A 23,059-nucleotide genomic window follows, 5' to 3' on the forward strand; every position below is an offset into this window, starting at 1 on the left:
AGATAAGGGGCAAAAGGACCACAACACAGTTACAGCTAATGAAGACTGAGATTTCTGCACCAGGAGCTGAAGGTAAGAAAGGGAACAGTGTAGAACAGGTACACAGGGAAGAAGCAAAACATCAAATTAAAAACAACCAAACAGTATGTGTACTAAGTTTTTAGTATGGATATTTCTCTTGGGATTTTATCTAGCTTGACAAACAGTAAATAGATTTTTATCTTGTCAGCATTATATGTAATGCTTTCAGAAAATGAAAACCTCAATTTCTGACTACAGTCTAAATGGAGTTCTCATATCTATGTTTTGCATTCAACAACTGCAAGGTGGGACTATAGTTGGGAACAAAAACTTCATGTTAGAAGTTTGCAGCTGTATTACATTGTAATATGCTTGGGTACAGTCAGTATGCAATAACAACTGGGAAACTGCACAAGATAAGACTCCAGATTGAAATTGTGAAATGGCAGTTTGTTGGACGCCATCAACAAAACATAAACATCAAATTCAAGACACAGTCTGGCAGATAATATTAAGCTGTCAAGAAAAATAACTAGATAAAAATAAAAATGATGATGACATAAACTGCATAAGGGAATAATTTAATAATTTTTTACTTGTTTTTGCATTAACTTGAGACATTGTACAAGACAAACCATATGTTATTTTATAAAACCCTGGAATAGCATTTAATGAGGAAAATGAGTAATTTTTTCATCTCTGCACATATCTGTAGAATGGCAATGTGCTGATGATACAATCTCACATCCATGTTGACCATGTATTGTTGTACTGTTTTTCCATGGTTTTCTTGTGATAATCATTGGTTTTGAAGATGGTTGCAACTTTTGAAATTCTGGCTTCACATTTTAAGTATAACAGACTTAGTGAGTCATATTGGTCAAGTCACGTAAGATTTTGGGGGAATTGCTGAACAGGTATCAATTGAAAAAAATTGATTGCTTCCAGTTTGCATGTTAAAATACGTCATTTGCTCCCACACAGCCACTATAAACTGCATACCTCTGGTATGTACATCCAACAGTGGGCATCAAATGGCTGCTGCTGACAATGATAATGATACAAAATACTCTAGAGAGTATGTCTGCAAATATTTGACCCTGCTGTTATGAACAAATGCAATATCTGTAGAATATTTGAATAAAACATCATTCCAGGAGACAGTGCGTTCAGGACCGACATTTTTCAATTTACATCAGTGTATTTAGGGGTTTGTTATGCCATGTCTATTATTATTGATTTACTTATCCACAACTTAAGCTTTGGGACTGATAAGAAATTTGACATGTAATTCCCCATTTTCCTACCCTCCAAATCATTACCTCCTCAGCTTGCAGACTTATTACCAAATACTATCACTCATTATTATAATTTTCAATTACCCTGGTTCCTCACACTTGTATTTTGTTCTTCTTTTCTCACCTGTTTCTCTATTTGAGTTTTCTTTATATTCTCTTTTACTACCAATTTTACATGCATTTCTGCACTTCATTATCTCTTTGCAATGTCTCACATATTCTGTTATTTTTTCCATTTGTTATTAAGCTACCTTTTGCTTCACCTCTTCAATTACTTATACCCATACTGCTCTGCAGTTGGCCACTTTCATTTGAGTGGCCTTCAAAATTTTGAGACACAGAAATAAAACTAATCACCTTTTAGATGTTGCAGCTCTTCTTATTTTCCATTCTTACTAAACATGTAGGTATGCAGCAACACCTCAGATTGTTAAAAACTAAAAGGCCCCACTCAACATTTGCTGATCATCTCATAGCACAAAATCACTACTTAATTAACACAGATAATTAATTAAAAATTTTTAAAACTAGCAACAACTTCTAACAAAAATTAATTTGAAATCACATGATCCCAAGAAAGTTCACAACATAAAAAACAGTAAGTAACATGCTAAAAGTGTCTGATCTTGCACTGTTTTCAGATGACAAACTGTAATATGTGTGGTAGATGTAAAACTAACAGCATACACAACAGATAGCATCATGCTATTCAAATTTAGCATCCCAGATCTAAATGTTCAAGCATAGCATAAATGAACAACATATAACAGCACAACTTAGTGATGTATGTCTTAACTGGGTATTGTATGAAACTAGTACAAAATATTTGGCACCTAGTAACTGCTCTTTTATGACTGTAAATACTTTTGAGCAACACATTCATACAACCTACACAAGAGGTTAACAAGTAACAATAATTTTTCACAAAGAAAATAAAAAAAACTGCCACTGAAATGATGAAACAATGTTTGGGTAATAACAAAGCTATAAAACAGTGTCTTGTATATGGCAGCATTCCACTCCTTATGTAAATCTGGTCATATATTTGCTGAACTGATACCTAATATCACCAAAAATACTGTCCTCTAGCTTACTGAAACTTTTAACACTTTGGAGGTTAGCCCTGACAACTTCCTGGGCCAAAACTTTGTGTTAAAAAGACCACATTCAAATCTAAGTTGGGCCACAATTTTCTTGATGTGTGAGCCATCTGTTACTCAAAAACTGGACTCATTTCATATGAGAGCATTGTAGAGATACCTCACTAGCTGTTGCTAGACTGATAACTGCCTTCTGTTGTCATTTTCAAAGAATTATTTCGAAATAAACATCAGCAAAATAACAACTGCTGTTGAAAGTGGCTAAGCCAATATGACTGCATTGAGGTAATTTTAAACGTCTGCCTATTAGACTTCACACTGTGTTCAGTTCTGCTACAAATATGTCATGCTTGTTGAGTCGGCAAGGAATTCTGGAAGCTCAAGGGGAAGAAATTCATCAATAACTCACCTTGCACTTTTTTTGGTAGGATTATTAGATTTTCTGTCATCTTTACTTTAAAATTTGTAATCTATCAAAGAACTACAGCAAATATTAAAAATAAATCATGATTCTTGGACTTACTTTAGTATGTATAACTCTTTTAAGACACAACGATTACACAGGTGCCAGTAATACTTTAAATAGCGGCATATATGGCCAGTTCCCTAGGCCCGATATCCTCCTAAGCAGCCAGTCTCCAAAGTGTTAAGTGCGTGGGGTAAAAATATGAAAAAAAGAGTACAAAAGGAAAAATACTTACGCACACAACTTATGTTGTCAGCTGCAACTGCCCAGTTGTCTGGGCAGATGCAGCGTACATTATGCCGGTGCTCATCAAGAGCAATACAGCGGTAATTGCAGTTGCAACCAGAAACTGCAGGTATGATAATCACTTGACCAGGACCATCATGTGCCCCCTCCTCTACCTTGCCCATTATTCCATCACCAATAATTGAGTAGCCACCTTCACCATCAATTGTTTCATTATCCCAAACATCTCCACCTGAAACATATAACTGTATCAACACCAGCACAAGCACACAAGAGGGATATGGCAGTATGCAGAGAGGCACACCACAACTGGGAAGTATAGATAAGATTTATTTCTTCATAAATATTGTACTTCTTATGGTTCGGCACTGACTTGCTTTTGATAACAATTAGGAAATGTTCCAGCCTCAGCCTCATATAAAGAGCCACATGATCATGTACATGGATAAAGTAAGAAATAAGTGACACCATTTTAGATTTGAAATACTATTCTTTCAATTATTCTGTTTTACCATTCAATCAGTAGATACTGACGATATTATTACAACAACCCTGACTAATGAAAGATTATCTGTGAATATATGACAGGAAGTGCAAAAGAAGTTAATAGACATACATAAATGGAAAGACACTTGAGAAATTCCTTAGAGAACTTTGGTTTTTATACCATTCAATTTATGTAGCTCTCTGATAAAAGATAATATTAAAAAAACTATCTCTGTGAGTAACTGTATAAATAACTGTGAATTTAAACTACTCACTGCCCATTTGTGTCCCGTGCACAAGTAAAACTAAAGTCAAAAATCTTTCTCACAATATTAAAATTAACACCAATTATTTCAAATAATTTTCATTGTGGTTTCACATTAACAGAGATGGATCGTTTTCCTTATTATGGGTTCATTATTTCAGTTGTGTATCCAGCACAGGACATAAAATTTAATCTTTCATAACAGAAATTTCATTGTAATTAAATAATAGCAGTGAGAAAGCAAGCTACTGGTCACACTCCAGGTTGGAGCTGCTTCTCCAGAATGCGTCACTTTATATTTCAAATTGTTCTCTCTTTTTCAAGCTGGCTTTTTTTTTGGGTTGTCTGAAAAGTTCTTGGCCTTTCCCAGAGATTGCTGCACTTGAGTCATTAGTCTTATGATTGGTTTGATGTGGCCTGGCAAGAATTCTTCTCCTGTGCCAACCTTTCCAACTCAGAATAGCTATTGCATCATATGTCCTCATTATTTCCTGGATGTATTCCAATATTTGTCTTCCTCTGCTGTTTTACCCTCTACAGCACCATCTAGTACCAAGGAAGTTATCTCCTGATGACCTAATAAAGGCCCTATCATCCTGTCCCTTCTTGTCACCCTATGTTCCTTTCCGCACTGATTCTGTGGAAAACCTTCTCATCCCTTACCTTATCAGTCCCCCTAATTCCCAACACAAATAAATAAATAAAATAATAATAATAAATAAATAATAACAATAAATAAAGAAATAAAAGAACATGGAATCCATGTTTTGGGATGAGAAAGGAATTTTTGGATTGACTGTCTTGAAAGAGGTAAGACCAAAACTGGGGAGTACTATTCTCAACTTCTAACAAAACTGAATGCAATCATTTGTGATAACAGACATGGCCTCAAGAAGAAAAAAAATCATATTCCATATGGAGCTGGTCCTTGCATTGCATCTGCCCACAAAAGTGACTTGGCAATGGGTAAACTGGGGATTTGCACTATTAAGTGTTAGAATACCCACCCTATTTCCCAGATTTGGCTCCCTCTTACTTCAATCTATTCTCAAAACTGAAGAAATTCCTTGCTGGTTGGTGCTTTTTGTCCATCTGAGATATGACTGTGGCTGTGGTGGGTACTTTGCAACACTTCTGCAGGAACACTACAGAGAAGCAATAATGTCAATGGAACACTGCTGGACGAAATGTATTAATATTAGAGGAGATCATACAGACAAATAAAACTTCTTTGAAAGCAAAAATTGTTAATTTGACTATCAGGCCAAAAAATTTTCTGATCACCCTTGTAAAGCATATTTTGACCAAATTTCAGTTCTAGTGGTTTATTTATAAATGATTCTTGCTTAGTTAGGTATACTACAAAAATAACTGCTACAATAATAGACTCATGTAACTCACAGTAAATAAGTAAAACAAAAGTTTGACATGGTTGAATGAGATATAAACACAAAGAAAACATGCTGAATATTTATTATTGCATTCAGATAGATATTACACTACTGGCTATTAAAATTGCTACACCACGAAGATGACGTGTTACAGACACGCAATTTAACCGACAGGAAGAAGATGCTGTGATATGCAAATGATTAGCTTTTCAGAGCATTCACACAAGGTTGGCGACCCCTATAATATGCTGACACGCAGAAAGTTCCCAACTGATTTCTCATACACAAACAGCAGTAGACTGGCGCTGCCTGGTGATGTGTTGTTGTGATGCCTCGTGTAAGGAGGAGAAATGCATACCATCACGTTTCCAACTTTGATAAACGTCGGATTGTAGCCTATCGCGATTGCGGTCTATCGTATCGCGACATTGCTGCTCGCATTGGTTGAGATCCAATGACTGTTAGCAGAATATGGAATCAGTGGGTTCAGCAGGGTAATACAGAACGCCGTGCTGGATCCCAATGGCCTCGTATCACTAGCAGTCGAGATGACAGGCATCTTATCCGCATGGCTGTAACGGATCGTGCAGCCACGTCTCGATCCCCGAGTCAACAGATGGGGACGTTTGCAAGACAACAACCATCTGCACGAACAGTTCGAAGACATTTGCAGGAGAATGGACTATCAGCTCGGAGACCATGCCTGCGGTTACCCTTTATGCTGCATCACAGACAGGAGCACCTGCGATGGTGTACGCAACGACGAACCTGGGTGCACGAATGGCAAAATGTCATTTTTTCGGAAGAATCCAGGTTCTGTTTACAGCATCATGATGGTCGCATCTCGGTGAAGAAACACTGGAAGCATGTATTCGTCATCGCCATACTGGCATATCACCCAGCATGATGGTATGGGGTGCCATTGGTTACACATCTCGGTCACCTCTTGTTCACATTGACGGCACTTTGAACAGTGGACATTTCAGATGTGTTACAACCTGTGACTCTACCCTTCATTCGATCCCTGCAAAACCCTACATTTCAGCAGGATAATGTACAACTGCATGTTGCAGGTCCTGTATGGGCCTTTCTGGATATAGAAAATGTTCGACTGGTGTCCTGGCCAGCACATTCTCCAGATCTCTCACCAATTGAAAACGTCTGGTCAATGGTGGCCGAGCAACTGGCTCGTCACAATATGCCAGTCACTACTCTTGATGAACTGTGGTATCGTGTTGAAGCTGCATGGGCAGCTGTACCTGTACATGCCATCCAAGCTCTGCTTGACTCAATGCCCAGGCATATCCAGGCTGTTATTATTGCCAGAGGTGGTTGTTCTGTGTACTGATTTCTCAGGATCTATGCAACCAAATTGCGTGGAAATGTAATCATATGTCAGTTCTAGTATAATATATTTGTCCAATGAATACCTATTTATCATCTGCATTTCTTCTTGGTAAAGCAATTTTAATGGCCAGTAGTCTAAATATAGTTGTTACTGTCATTTGAAAGCTTAACTTTATTACTGAAATTCTGCTGCATAATTTAAGGAACAGTTTTGTAATTTTAAATGATCTCTGTCAGGGTGTATACTTATACAAGGAAAAACAATTCCTAGATTTTTCCCTGTTAAAAAATACACTTTTTCCCCAGGTGAAAATACACCTTTTCCGTGTTAAGTGATAGCATACATTTCCTCGGAACTGTAGAACTTGTCAATCCTTCAAATTATTGAAGTTTTATACACCGGCGTACAACTTCCTGGCACTTTACAAAACGAACCAAGCAAAAAATTTACGCTGCATATTTTTATATTACAAAGGTATAAATTCAAATCCCCCCAAATATAGCACATTGGTTTCCAAAGCGTTGAAATTGAAACTGCGATGCTCTTTTGTAAGTCAATCATAGCTCAAGTCACATGATCTTTCCAGTTGAGGACAGTAGATATTCAGAGCATAGGACATGTGATTTAGTCAGGAAATAGCAACATCATTAAAGCAGTGTGAACACATAAAGAGGAAAACTTAGTGGTTTAAATTAATATACATAATGTAGCTACACAAGAAGCTAAGCTTTCACATACAACATTGGTCTCAAAGATTAATGAGCTATAAGAGAAGCTAAGGTTTCACACATAATATTGGTCTTTCTTTACATGTGTTACACTTTAAGATGCACAGCTGTGCCAGTAAGACTTAAAATAATGACATAAATGCCTGGTCACCTGGGCTTGAAATTCTTTTAAGTGGCTGGCCCTTGAAGTGTTAAGTTTTAAATGAGTCAAACACTCTGTGATTTAAGAAATTCATCACAAATTCTCACACGTAACATAATACATCTTGTGTAAAAGGAAAATTACTTGAAAGTAATGCTTTTCAAACCACCATCCCCAATATTTTCCCGAGACCTGTTAGAAATAGTTTCATTTCAGCAGTTGCCAAAGAGCACCATAAAACAGGCACTACTGCACATGTGCAGCTACAATGATGTAGGAAGATCATTCGTACATATAAAGCATTAAGAGATCTTACATTATGTCATAAAAGAAGCAGGAAATTGGAGAATACTCCAAGAGCATCAGAATTTCGTAAGCCATACGAAAATGTATAAACTGGCTTGAAGTGCACATTCATATGTCCAGATTCAGAATGATGTAGGCACCATCCTGATATTAAGATTTTCGGTGTGGTTATCTGGACATAAATTTCCTTGGAGTACCTGTATTGTACTGTCTTATGTTTGGTTCTTTATTATGGAACTTGAAATTCAGCGAACAGCTGGAACTGACCAATACTGTGAAATGAAACACTTCATTTCAAATAAATGTAACACCTCAGCAGGAAAGATTAATAAAAGCCAAATTCCTTTAGCATACCGACAAAAATAACTTCATTGTTCTAAACAGTGATTAATGCTCGACTGCCAAAAATGTGGAAATAAAATCAGAAAACAAACTAAAATTATATTTCAGCATTCCGTAATTATGTGACTGTATTTTAATTCACTTCATAGCTCCTGGCCACTGAAATCCGCTTTGTTTTCATTTGATGTGGGAGCTGTAAACGAAGAGGATACAGAAAATTACTAAATGCAAACAAGGGTCACGTGGAGACTACACCCCTTACGATGAATCATATTATTAATTTTTTTTTCTTTCTTCATTCTTTTTATACATGGAAGCTAGACACACACACACACACACGACTACAGTATCAGGCATTTGAAACCACACTGGTGTGGTTTCAGTTGCTTGAGACTCTGAGACTGCAGTCATGTGTGTGAGTTGCATTTGCTTTTGTGTGTGTGTGTGTGTGTGTGTGTGTGTGTGTGTGTGTGTGTGTGGGTGTGTGCGCGTGTGCCTATGTCTGTCTGTTGTTGACGAAGGCCTTCATGGCTGAGTTGCGTTTGCTTCAGTGTATGTGTGTGTGTGTGTGTGTGTGTGTGTGTGTGTTCAAAAATGGTTCAAATGGCTCTGAGCACTATGGGACTTAACATCTCAGGTCATCAGTCCCCTAGAACTTGGAACTACTGAACCTAACTAACCTAAGGACATCACACACATCCATGCACGAGGCAGGATTCGAACCTGCAACTGTAGCAGTCGCGCGGTTCCAGACTGAAGCACCTCAAACCGCTCGGCCACCAGCGGCCGGCTGTGTGTGTGTGTGTGTGTGTGTGTGTGTGTGTGTGTGTGTGTTGGCGCATGTGCATGTACGTCTGTCTATTGTTGACGAAGGCCTTAATGGCCAAAAGCTATAATTGTGAGAGTCTTTTTGTTGTGACTATCTGTGACTCAGCACTTCTGCTATATGGTGAGTGCCAACATTGCTTCTCATAATATTGCTATATTAAAAGGTGTTATAGAAGTTATTAGGAAGGCCAATCTATTCATATATTTACATCAATCACACCAGTCTGTTCATCATTTAGCCAGCGCCAAGAAGCTTCTCTGCTTCGAACAGGTTCGAAGCAGAGAAGAGGAATTTGCGCGAGCAGTGGAGGGGCAATCCTGTATCAGCATTATCATAACAGTACTATGCACAATTGAACTAATGTGAAGAAGTACATAACTTAAATGATGAATATTGATCTTAAATGTATTGAAGGTCTGTTGATATTAGTACTAGTTAAAGCTCACCCAGGATATGTGTACCATCCAATTTCTTTCAATTAAACTTTCCAATTAATTTTTTGTAATTATTCAAGCAGCAATTATTAATCAGTTTCCATCATTTGCTCGCCCAGCTATATGCCACTAATCAATGGCAACCTTGACAGGACAACACTGAGCGGTATATAAACAGGCCTTTCAATTGTTCAGATTAAAAAAAAAAAAAAACTTTTTTTAGATAAATGATTCATTTTATTGTCACAAGAAACTAATGAAACCTTTGTTGTATTTGTAACACATTCGTGAGATTGGGAATAAGAAAAGCATTGAAGGAACAAATTAAAATTAAATTCTGACTACAAACGAGATGTGCCAGGAATGCTGGTTTCAGCAATAAATTTAGGAAGTTGCTATGCTGTATGCTTATATGGCCGCGGTTGGCGCCATCTCTCTGACAGAAGATAATCTCTTTTCCTTCAAATTAATATGCTTTATGGAAATTGCATTTCTACCGAAAAGACAAAAATTTGTATAAAGTGATCGTTAAAGTGCAAGATAAGTCATCAAATTCTATAAGACTGTGTCAGATAATAATCACATTTGTTAGGGAATATGCAGACAAATCTACTTCAGTTGAAAAGTATCGATGCAAACAAAATTTCATTTTTGAAAAATTTTTTTTCATAATTTTGTTAAACACTGTTCGCAATGGAGTCAAAGGAAATGGGCACTGTTGAAAATTCATTACAAAATGCAATATGCCAAGACGGCAGAAATCCGAGCTTGACAACAGTTGGAGGTAATGCGCCAACTCAAAAACTGGCCAGCAGCTGCCAAAACAGCGATGCTGGCATCCCATTATCAAAAACTGATAACTTTTATGACACTTGATGAGACAATTCCTCAGTTCTCACTGGGAAACATTTCTTCAAATAGTGAAACTGAAGCTCACGACAGTGAAACTTCCTTTGATTATTTGCTAATGACGTCATGCACGCAAGGGCAGGAAACAGTTTGTAAAGGCAATGTAGATACTAGTGAGCCACACAATTTGACACAACTAATGCATCTAATAACACAACAGTTTACACAGAAGTTCACAAGACATCAGGAAAATATAGGACAACAGCTTACACAACAAAATCAGGCATTTAATGATTACAAGAGTAGTATTAGTCAACAGTTCAGTGAATTGACCAAAACTCTATGCACTGAATTATCTGACAATCTATACAGGAAGTTGAGAGCTTGTTAAACAACTAAAACACAACTAAAACACAACTAAAACAAGAAATAATTACCGACATATCCCAATATAAATACATTAATGGAAAAAGTACCATATGTAGATGATAAACAGGAACAACCTGCAGGTAAGTTACAAAACTTTAGAGAAGGAAATTTCTAAAATTCAGGAGACGCAATCCCAAGTAGATGGGTTGGTAAAATGTGATGAATACAGCCAGCGAGCTACAAGACATAAGCAAATACTTACATACAGAAGTACAAAAGTTAAGTCTAAGACTAGACCTGTTAAGTTTACAGTCAAAATCTGCCAAAAAAACAGTGAGATAAGATATGCATAGATATAAAGGAAATAACTGAAAAAGCTGAAGCCAGGATGCTGGATAAGGGCAGCACCCTTGCTGAAAAGGTAGTGTCAGAGCACAAAATTGATGTAGATACTGTAGAAGAAGCTCTAAAGGAGAAAGAAAGTCAACTTCTATCTATAATAGATTCAGGTTTAAAGGAAGTGGAGGAAATGTTAAGGGGCAGTATTGCTAAAACTACAGAGATTCCAAAACAACATTTGACAGAAATCAAACCTATGATTTTAGAGAAGTTAGATACTTTCACTGGTTACCCACAATATGGTGCTAGCCCATCGAAGGCAAATAGTGAAAGTTGCACAATGCAACAACACTTGCCGGCAGCTGTACCTGTTGAGCAAGTGCAATTGCCATGCACTACACCACTCGTGAACACAAACACACCTGTCACTGACAGCGCAGCTGGTTTGTCAACATTGCTCGCAGAGGAGGGATTACTTAGGCATCAACGATTTCTGGTATTTGCCTCTGAAGGGAAAAGAACAAACCCCATGGTCTTTATCGGAGCATTTCAAAATGTTTTACCTCGTACCTGGACTGAAGCCCAGAAAATTAGATTTGTTGTTGGATACACACAGGGTGACATTCTGCTATGGGCTACGGACATGGTGGAATGATGCCACTACTGTGAACAGTTTGAGAGAGCCTTTGTGGTCTGAGGCTGCACAAGAGAGGCTCAGATGTAAAATATTCAACCCAGCTCCATTCAATAGCAAACATGGAAGATTAAGGGGCTATTCTGAAAAATATTTGAATAAAACTAGATACTGGATGAACCCGATAGCCCAAGTAGACATGCTGAAAATTTTAAAGATCCATCTTCCTGCCCACATTAGGGAAAAACTCATTACCATTCTAGAACACAACACTGAATACTTTCAATAGATTTGATATATGAAGAGAGGCCAGTACAAACCAAGCCTGTTAATATGCAAATAGTGCTACAGAGATTTACAGACCAACAAGTAGAGAACAGATTCATTGTAGAGCATGGATAGCAACCTTACCCCACACAGAAACTATGGTAATGGTAACAATAATCACAACAGCAATGGAGAAAGCTTCAAATTCAAGGGCAGATATAAAAGAAATGGGCGAAAATTTAACAAAATCATTTACAAAGGGCAATCAGTGTATGGCCAGCCTGTACAATATGTACAGACACAAGCTACCGGCAATAATCAGCCGATCGCTTGGCAAACCAAAACAACACTAGACAGGTGAATAATCCACAGACAGTGGAGTTTGGCCAGCAAAGTAATGCACATATGCCAAATAATGGGCAAAGGCAAAGAGAATCTCAGTCGAGAGCCTCACAGGATACCCATTGATGTAATCAAACACCAACAGCCCATAATGTAGAAGTAATACCTCACCCAGAGACCAATGCTCCGCAACACCGGAAAACTTGAAGCGGTTATGATAAGCCCCTGTTCTGTGATCCTGGAGGAGAGTGGGGGCACAGCCTTGATTGACACTTGCTTTATCAGGTACGATTATGGCAGTGATGTGAAAGATGATCTGTATCAAGGTTATGAGGGTACACAGAAAGACTTGACAGTACAAACTACTATTAAAGCCAAAATATTTGACCTTGATGTACCCATGGTGCTTGACACAGATGCTATGACTAGTTTGATGTCACAGGAATTCTTTCAAGAACTGAAGAAATGTGGGCACCCACACTGCCAGTGCTAAATTGCAAGGTACAACTGCCACTGGTCAGAAATCGAAAGGAGTCAAAATACAAGCCTTAATTCCTGTACAATTAGGACAGTTTTCTGTACAATGCAATTTTTTGATAGTAGAGAAATTAATAGTTGATTGTTTAACCAGTATGGATACATTTAGGACATACCAAGTACAAATTGATATACAAAAGGGCCAATGTCATTTCACTGTTAATAACTAATTACTTGTAATAGACCTAATCAGGGGAAGCACTAATAGACATAAGACTGAAGTCACTCATGACTTTGACGTTCAATTGGTAAATTCCATAGTTATGTTTGTCCACACATACAGTAATTAACAGTTGGCAGCAGAAGAAGTAAACGTCGATACACAAAGGTAAGTTAATCAAAGTGCTTGTCTCAAGAACAGCAAGAGGAACTTGGGGAACTGATAATTGCTTATATACATGTATTTGAAAAAAGACCAGGTATCATTAAGGATTCTGTGTACAAAATGGAAGTATATCCTCACAAAACTATTTGTTCTATCTCATACCCTATACCTTGTACAAAGAGAGAAGCAGTAAGAAAAGAGATTAACAGGATGCTTAAATGGGGAATAATACAATCATCATTGTCCCCTTACAGTTGTCCTATTTTGGCCGTGAGTAAGCCAGATGGCAAGGTTCACTTGGTCCTCGATGCACGTAACATTAATAAGATTACTGTACCAATCCGAACACATCCAGACAATTTAGAGAAACAGTGTAAGAAATTCCATAATGCTAAATTTCTTACTATAATCGACCTCCGGTCTTCATATTGGCAAATAAATAACATGAAGAAAGTCAGAAGCATACTACCTTTGTTATGTGGGTGCAGGAACTTCAAATTTCAAGTATTACTGTTTGGCTTGAATATGTCACTTCCTTCTTACAAGTTGTTAACAACTTTCCCCATACATCAACCAGATTTACACCAAATGAGCTGATAATCAGTTGCAAACAAGCAGACAAGTGGGAAAAACATTTGCCCAAAATACCAATACTAGAATTATCACTGGATGATAAAATACGACAAGCAGTAATCAACCTTAAAACCTGGGCTAAATGTAGGAAAGGAATTTACGACAAAAAGCTGAAATGTACAACACAATTTTATATAGGACAAAAGGTGTTACTTAGAACAGGTCCCAAATCCACAAAAATTGGAAAACTGAACCCTAAGTGGAAACTACTATACACCGGACCATACATAATTACTAAAATCCCCTACCCGGGAGCATAGAGATTGGTAAACATGAACACGTGTAAAGACAAGGGCCTTTACCCACACAAAGACTTGAGAATGTTCATATACTGAAAAAGAACTGTATACCCTCTAAGATGTATATATGTATAATAATATTAGATTTAGAATACTGGAAAATCACGTTCCAGAATTTATGTTGTCAGTTGTTAAGGAAAATTTTGGTTTGTGCTTTTCTTATATGTCAAATGTGTAAACAAAAAGATGAGTGGACGTAACAGGGAAGAATTTTACTTTCAAGTGTCTAGACATGATGATACTCTAAATACAATCTTTTGCCTCATGCGTGGCCCAGTTGTAAACAAATAAATGAACGTGTGAAACGCACAGTAGCACACAATGCAATGCACAACACACCATGACATAAGTGGTATCAGAGCGATGCAACACAAGGGCATTGGGGAGCAAGCTATTCAACAAATCACAAGCATGTGCACACCAGCTGGGAGTGTTGGAGCACCCAAAGCAAACAAACCCTATGAGCTACAGCCTGCACTAGCATTTGTAAAGCCTATTGCATAAACAGGAAAATAGAGAATTAAAGGAGAGTCTATACTACAACTGCAACTATCTACACAATACAAACAGACAAAGATAAGCTAAAGGATTATATACATAGAAAGGGATCTTAAACTATGAGATGTTTACTTAAGTTACACTAGTATATACATTATATCTATATACAGTAAACTCCTGTTTATCCAAATCACGTTTATCCGAAATCCGCTTTATCCAAACAAATTTTTCCAATTTTTGCAGCTCACACTGGCACTGTCTGACGCATCGTGCAGCTACGCTTTTGGCTAGCTAGTCTGACACTTGACAATTTTCAACTTGTCTGCGACAATGAGAGTGCAGCGCCAAACACTTTCCACCTGTTGTCAGTACATCAGACGAAGCTGAGCATTTACCAATGTAACAGTGAACATACAAGGCACAGTTGTGTTGCAACATGGGCTTGGGTAGGGCAGGGGAGAGGGGAGAGATGTATTGAATTTTTTTTTATTCAATGGGTGCCACAGCCAGCGTGCAAAATTCAATAGCTTTGTCTACTGCATCTCGAGTGTTGTCAAGTCATTCGTCTGTGTGTTTTCAATTTAGCATTTTGTACTCGCACTACATGCTTTAAAACGTGCACAGATAAAAGTAGCAAAAACCATAAAAGAATCAATCGAGTGTCGGTAAAAAAAACACTGAACGAGACTACTGGCTTCGCACTTTGCAGAGAACTGATGCTAGTGAGCCACCCGAAAAAGTTGCTGAGGATTTGAACATCAGTAGGAATACATTTTCTGACTGGAAGACAAATCGATCACAAACTGAAAAATTTTGTTCCATCCAAGTGTCAGGCAGTGCAGTGAAATCTCGAGGGGGAAAAAAAAAGAGAGAGAGAGAGAGAGAGAGAGAAAAGGTGTACGTCCTCAGTTAGGAGAGGCATTATTTTTTTGGCACGATCAAATAAGAGCCAAAGGTGTGCCAGTTTCAGGTCCTCTACTTCGTCCAAAAGTGATGACTTTTTACAAGCTGATAGAAGGAAAGGAGCAAGAATTGCTTGGAAGTGATGGCTGGCTGAATCGGTTCAAGAAGTGGCATGGCATTCATGAAATTGCCATCAACAGTGAATCGTTATCTGGGGATGAAGGAGCTATTGCTGATTTTAAAAAGAAACTGCACACAATCATCAACAAAGGAGGTTATACTGGCGATCAACTTTAAACTGTGATGAAACCAGGTTGAATTACAGAATGTTGCCAACAAAAACCCTTGCCTCTAAACAAAAAAAAAATTGCATACAGATATAAAAAAGCAAAGAAGAGTTACTGTTCTTGCATGCAGTAATGCCACTGGCAGTCATAAACTGCGCCTTACTTTAATTGGCAAATCCAAAAAACCAACAGCATTTAGATGGCAACCAGCTGATAAACCTTTGCCATTGTGGGACACGAATCAGTCTAAGGCATGGATGAACAGTGCCATCTTCAAAGAGTGGTTCCATGCAGAGTTTGTTCCAGCTGTAGAAAAATATATGGAAGAAAATGGACTTCCTCGAAAAGGGCTACTTCTTGTGAACAACACTTTTCCTAACCCAGATGATCTACAAGATGTGGATATCAAAGTCATGTCTCTCCAACCAAACATCATGTCTCTATGTAAAACAATGGAACAAGGTGTCCTTGATGCAATGAAAAAACATTACAGATGCAATCTGCTGGAATATTTAATCGGTGCAATTGATGCTGAAGATTTTGTGCAAGCTCTTAAAAAATCGATGTTTTGTCATTTAATGAATTGCTGACACCTGGAATCTAATTCCTCCAATTTCTCCCAAGAGGTCTTGGTAAAAACTACCCGCCAGGGTAGCCAAGAGTGCTAACGTGCTGCTTCCTGGACTCAAGTAAGTGCGCCGGCCCCGGATCGAATCTGCCCGGCAGATTAACGATGAGGGCCAGTATGTGCCTTTTAGGTGATTTTCCGCATCCTGCTAGATGAATACCGGCTGGTCCCCACGTTCCGCCTCAGTTACATAACTCACAGACATTTGAAAACATTCACACTATTTCATGGCTTACACTAAACGCAGACAGCTGGGGTACACTAATTCCATCCTGGGGGTTTCTGGGAGGCAGCAGGAAGGGCATCCGGCCATCCTCTGCAACTAACACTGCCAAATACATTGAACACGTGTGACCACACACTTAAGTGGGACAAAGGCCGACAGGAAAACAAGCAAGGTCTTGGTAAAAACTCTTAGATCATAAGGCAACTCATCAGTGGTGGGAAGAAGGAGGCAACAAGGAAACTCAAGCTGGCTTGCTAGAAATAGATGAAAATGATGTAATTTTGGTAAATTTACTGGAGAACCTACCATGCTGTGAAGATGCAAACTTCGAAGACATTGAAGAGTGAATGGAAAACGAGTTTTTTGATTTGACTGAGGAAGAAATTGTCCAAATTGTGACCAATCAAAAAGTGTCAGAAGAATATGTCTCTGATGACGAAGCAGAGTGAAATATTTCTCACACAGTTGGTTACGAAATGATCCAACCTGCCCTGGAGTACATCAGCCAACAGGAGGAGGTGTCTTATCCCAAAACCATTTGCTCTCCATGTTGGAGATATATTCAAACAACAAAAGTTTCTTAAGCCAATAAACAAATAACTATTACAGACTTTTTTCACCAAAAAATAAATTCTAATGAAGCATCCTACAACTTGAAAACCTTTTTGGTTTTTTACTTTAAAGTTCCTCTAGACGAGCTTTTTGTTCCTTTCAGTAATCTCTAGAGTTGTTTTATAATTTTGTACAGTAGTTTATTTTTTATTCAAAAGAGTAAGTAATAAAACTAAAACTCCCTTTTTTCCTTCTGGCAAATAAGGCAGACTTTTTCTGTAAAAATGCAAAATAAACGAGCTTTGTTATTCAGCATTTAAAAACTTTGCATTTTCAATCATGCTTTTGCAGTCTTTTAACGTGTCAACACAATTTTTTGAGTCAAAAACATGCAGGCTTATTGACAACCATATCAATAACATTCTACGTAGCCTTTGCACATTTTACAATCATATTTTGAATTACTGATGCAATTCAGGGTGTTTCACATGTGGAAACAGGGGGATGTCAGTTTATATGAAATTTTTATTATCTGAACTGGTCACAGTCACGATCATTTCAGATGAATGGGAGTTTACTGTCTGTACAATATTTACAAATTTAAGTATTGAAAGTGCATGCACTAATTATACTTCATTGACCAGAAAAGTCTTGCTGCAGGTAAACAAGCAAGTACAGTATAAGTGGCAAATTGAATAAGAGATCACACCACCCCTATAATACAATTTATCTTTCAGATTTATAAGGCAAGTAGAGACGCACACATGACATTAAATAAGTTTTGTGATAGCTTGACTGCACACTGAAGTGAATGAATACATGGCTGAATATATGAAAAAGGTATTAGTAGCCATCGAGCCACTCTGCACTTATCTATGAAGACTTCATTTCATGTTAGTATTAGGTTTTCTTCCTCCAGGGAATGATGCATCAACACGTCCAAAAGTGAAGAAAGATAAATGTTTGTAGAGTGTTATGCACCATATAAAAATAAGAAAGGACCACACCGCAAGATAAATATATAGTTATAAGTTTATGATATGTGTGACTGTGATGTGTGAAAGTATGTGAAGAAGAAAACATTTGCAGTACGTCACATATGATGCTGAACTAAGGTTGAGCACTACCAAATAATCAAAGGGTCAAAACCTAACTACTGTGAGTGCCAACTATCCAAGAAAGAGTCCAACACCTGATTTACACTGAAATATTTATGCACATTTGTTACTTATGTAAACACTGTTTTACATTCATTATATGTAACAAGTCGTATTGATGATACAATTCTGTATACCTCAGAATATGCAATGGTTATTCTTTATACAATGAACATAACAAGTAAATATTGAGCTGCATTTTTAAACACTGAAAAAGTATTTGATATGATTGGTATTGTCAGATTTGAGTTGTGTTTATAAACAACAAACTATTTTGTTCTTTGGATCACAGTTAAGTCTAGTAACGAGACATAACTGAGCACATAAATGCGTTTTCCTCAACCCTGCATTGTGTAGATCCTTTCTGGAGAATGCTAGAGAGGTGAGGCCATGCATAGTTATCTGAGCGGTACATAGTATCTATAAGTAACGACTATTATTTACTTCTTTAATTCTTTGGAACTGATAAATGTGCTCCAACAAGAAGTCACTTAAACTGAAATGAAATGTATGTCAATTTATGCCATAAAGGAAAACAGAATCTATTATTGTATATGAAGACTGTATAACCAAACGAGAGTAAAATGTGTATTTGTATAATTGGAATCAAACAATGTAAAAAAATTGTATTTAACAAAATGTACTTTTAACAAAATGACAAACAGACTAAAATGTATATTAGTGATGATAACAGCGTGTCAGAAAATGAATAGGATAAGTGTATTTTGTAATTCTATTTGTATTTTTTTATGCCATGTGCATAGTATGTGGAAAGGACACTATGGAAACTTTATGTAATGCTACTATATGAAAGATGCTCAAAAACAAAGTGCAAGAACATATGAAACCTGGCTGCAAAGTGTTAAGTGTGCATGTGATATTTGTGGGCACGCATGTGATAAACTAAGGATGGCAATACATCGTGTAACATGAATTTCCTGTGCTAGACAACATAGTAAAAGCGGCAAGAAACTTATCTTGTCGATGGATGTTGGATGGACAGCTGGTGTCCCCACTGAATAAGTGAGAGCGACGAGGTGAAATAAATTCCTCAGGCCATTGATATGGAAACCAGTTGTCACTGCATCAAAGATTTCTCAAAGGATCACACCACTGAACATGAGCTTTGGAATTTGTACAGTGAAAGCAACTGTAAATGCATGATATGGACACTCTGGCTTTGTACTGAAAGTATAAGAGCAAGCTGGGACAACAATGGATGTTGCACTGCACATGCATGCCTTTCAAGCTAAACACTGTACAGATGTTAAATGACAACAATGGGACTACACAGTTACAGTAAGCACTTTGTTAGGAAAGAAAACTTATGTATGTATGTGTTAAAAGAAGCTGATATGCCCATATAAATGGATAACCATACACAATAACTCCAATGGCCGAAAATAAAGGCTATGCCCATACTGGCCAGGGTTATCAAGCCTCAAAAAGAGAAATAAGGTCAGACACTGTGCACCTCGCTGTGACATCAGTGCACAGTGGGGGGCAATTATGATGAATTGATGAATCACATTTTTTTTCTTTCTTCATTCTATATGTATATAAAGCCAATGGTAAAATAACAAATTGTTTTGTGGCAAAGATAATTTTTGATACAAAAAAGAGAAGAGGTGCTCTTCAATTGATTAATTCCAGTATCTCCACCTGTTTGTTTCTATAAGTGGTAGCAGGCGGACATATGACTAGCACTGTTGTACCAGTACTGTTTAAAAATGTGTATTCCAAATGTATATTAAAATGTGTTATAAAAGTTATTAGGAAGGCCAAGTAAATTCATATGTTTACATCAATTATATCTGTCTGTTCACCATTTTGCCTGCACCGAGAATCCTGCATTACGAGGTTTGAAGCGGACAAGAGGAATTTGCACAAGCAGCAGAGGTGCAATCCTGTATCAGCATCATCATAATCAGCACTGCGCACAATGGAACTAATGTGAAGAAGTATGTAACTTAAACAATGAGTACTGATCTTAAATGTATTGACACTGAAGGTCTGTTGATATTAGTATCAGTTAAAGTTCACCCAGGATATGCATACCTTCCAATTTCTTTCAATTATTCTTTCCAATTAATTTTTTTAATTATTCAAGCAGCAATTATTAATCAGTTTCCATTATTTGCTCATCCATCTATATGCCACTGTTCACCCTCCCCACAATAATTCAGACTGCTCTGCACATGCGCGAATCTGGCAGCTTGGCCATGCCAGAAAATTTTTTCTAGTTAGCATCTAGCTGCTTGCTGCTACTGATCATGCAGCAAACAGCCACACTTGAAATAGCCAGAAGTGGGAGAAGGTGCTGTTCATAGGTGACTCAACCATGAGTGTGTCTGAGCCCACTGGCAACTGCTCAAACGAACCAAATGTAAACAGTTGTGATGTCATGTCAGAAACAGTTTCTTGTTACAAAATATTGCATAGTCTTCGTCCTAATGCCTTTGACACATTTTGCTGTTGGCAGACGCTTGTTTGTGCATGGTGTTTTGTTGTTGTAAAAATCGCATTTCCTTTGCAACTGAAGTTTTATTTATTCCCGCCCCCCCCCCCCCCCTCTTGTCTATGTTTTATTGCTGCAGTATTATTCTGCAGCAGTGGGATGCAGTAATATACTTCGTCAGGGTACCAGTTGTTACCAGGCAAGATAATAAAAATTTAACTGAAAACTAAAACAAAGAAAAATTCCTGGAATTCCAAAAAATCCCTGGGTTTTTCCTGGTTTTCTCCCAGATGAAAAAAATTCTGGGTTCTTCCCGGATATTCTGGTTGTCCCAGGGTGTGTAGACCTTGTCTATGTCATTTTTATACAAGCATGACAATAAAAAACATTTAACTGTGCTCTCACTTCTGCCATCTCTGTCTGGATTGGGATTTCTTTCTGTATAAATGTGCAAGCCCAAATGTTGTTATAAATCAGTAATGAAACATCCAGAGCAGAATACATATAATGAAATGAGAATATATATATAATGTGTTCAGGAGACACCACCTTAACAAAGCACTGTCAGTGTTGATGAGGAGGTCTGCAACCTCTGGATCTGGAGGGCTATGCCGGCAGTGGTTTAGTGACCAGAAGGGTCACCCAAGCCAGACAGGCTGAAGGGTAGGAGCCAGACAAAATGTGTTCCACAGTGGCCTATCTGTCCACATTTTTCTATCATCATCCTGTCCCTTCCTTGCCCTTTTTCCTACCATCCCTTGTCATAAGTAAAGAGAGGGGTGGACAGAGCTCCTTAGCCATAGTGAAGGCAACCTGTCTAAGGGTGACAACCCCAAATAATAAGCCTCTCACGCTAACAACTTGGGTAGTATCTTGGTCAGTGGCTCACCATTGTCCCATGAAGAATAATCTTCAACTGGGCATGTAGGAAAATTTTGCTGAATGCACTACCCCAGGTGGTAACCAATCCACTGTCACCCAAGGTGATGTTGGTAGACCCTCAGATTCTGGGGAGTCCACATCAACATGCTTTGAGGATGAGTCGGAGCATCCTGAAATCACCACGTATAAACTCGGATCAAGACGGTAAAGCTTCTTCACAATTCACTGGTCAAAGTGGGTAAACTGAAACATCTGACTGATTCACTAACACAACACAACATAGTACTGACAGCAGTACAGGAAACCAAATTCATAGATGATAGTGCCTTCAAGTCCCAAGGGTACAGAACCTCAAAGAAAAAGTGGGTCAGCAGGTAATGAACAACGTACCCCACTTAGGTACAGGATTTATAATCAGTCACAAGATACTGGATTCAATGATTGACTTCACCTTCCCAAGCAATCATGTATCCATCCTCTTCCTCAAATGCACTAACAAGGGCTACACCATAGTCAACGTACATGCCCAAACCAACCAGGACAACAGACATAATCCAGACAGAACTGACAAATTCTGGGAAGATTAGAAGATATTCTCTCTACTGTTCCAGAGACACACACCACGAAGTATAGAAATATAGTGGGCAACTATTTGGGATATATGAGAACCAACCACAAAGGGTGGATCTGCGTAGGACTTTTGGGTTGGTCATGAAACACCTACCTAGGAAGCAGAAGACTTGGATGTCACCTAACACCAACTTGGGCGAATTCCAGGTAGATTATGTGGCCATTTCAAGAAAATCTCAAAAGGAAATACAAAACCTGAAGGTATTAAGAAGTGCCAATCTGGACTCAGACAATATCTCTCAAAGATCAAAATAAGACTCCAGCCTAGAAACACTACGGCACACACAACTTCCACGATGGTGAGATTTGACGTAGAGCAACTAAAGAACAGACAAGAAGTAAGCCAGAGACTGAAAAGTACAGATTTCAACAGCTGGGACCAACTGAAGGATACTATTGTGCAGACAGCCAACAAACTCACCCCCCTCACGAGAAGAAGCAAGCATCCATGGTGGAATGAAGACTGTGACAATGCAATAACCCAAAGACAGACACTCTGGGGGAAGTGTAATTGTAAGAAAACCGAGAAAAAATTGGGAGAACTTTTTGGAACAAAGAAGGCTTACAGCTAAGATAATTCGAGGAACAAAACGGACCTTCTCACAAAACCATCTAGCCCAAATCAAAGATCTTCACTAAGAATAATTCCAGAGATTTCTACAGAACCTTCAGGCAGACACTCAGAAAATACAATCTGCCAAGTCTCTACTTCGGAGACTCGCAAGGCAAACTGGTTTTTAACGACAAGGACAACTGCCACCTCTTAGCTCAGTACTTTAAAAATCCACCCAGCAGAGAGACTGACTACAAACAAACTGCACCAAACCTGTACTCAATGCCTC

General features: G+C 38.0%; 1 protein-coding gene across 4 annotated transcripts in view; it reads right to left on the reverse strand.

The window, feature by feature from the left end:
* The window catches only part of LOC124804395 (leukocyte tyrosine kinase receptor), an 874,407-nt gene that overhangs the window by 247,024 nt on the left and 604,324 nt on the right, over nt 1-23,059 (reverse strand). For all 4 annotated transcript variants that reach the window (XM_047264751.1, XM_047264750.1, XM_047264749.1 and 1 more), the window contains exon 16: nt 3,121-3,363. In XM_047264751.1, coding sequence (XP_047120707.1) covers nt 3,121-3,363 — 243 coding nt within the window. The remainder of the gene's footprint in view (nt 1-3,120; nt 3,364-23,059) is intronic.

Source organism: Schistocerca piceifrons, chromosome 1 (assembly GCF_021461385.2).
Source record: "Schistocerca piceifrons isolate TAMUIC-IGC-003096 chromosome 1, iqSchPice1.1, whole genome shotgun sequence".
In the NCBI taxonomy this organism is placed as follows: Eukaryota; Metazoa; Arthropoda; class Insecta; order Orthoptera; family Acrididae; genus Schistocerca; species Schistocerca piceifrons.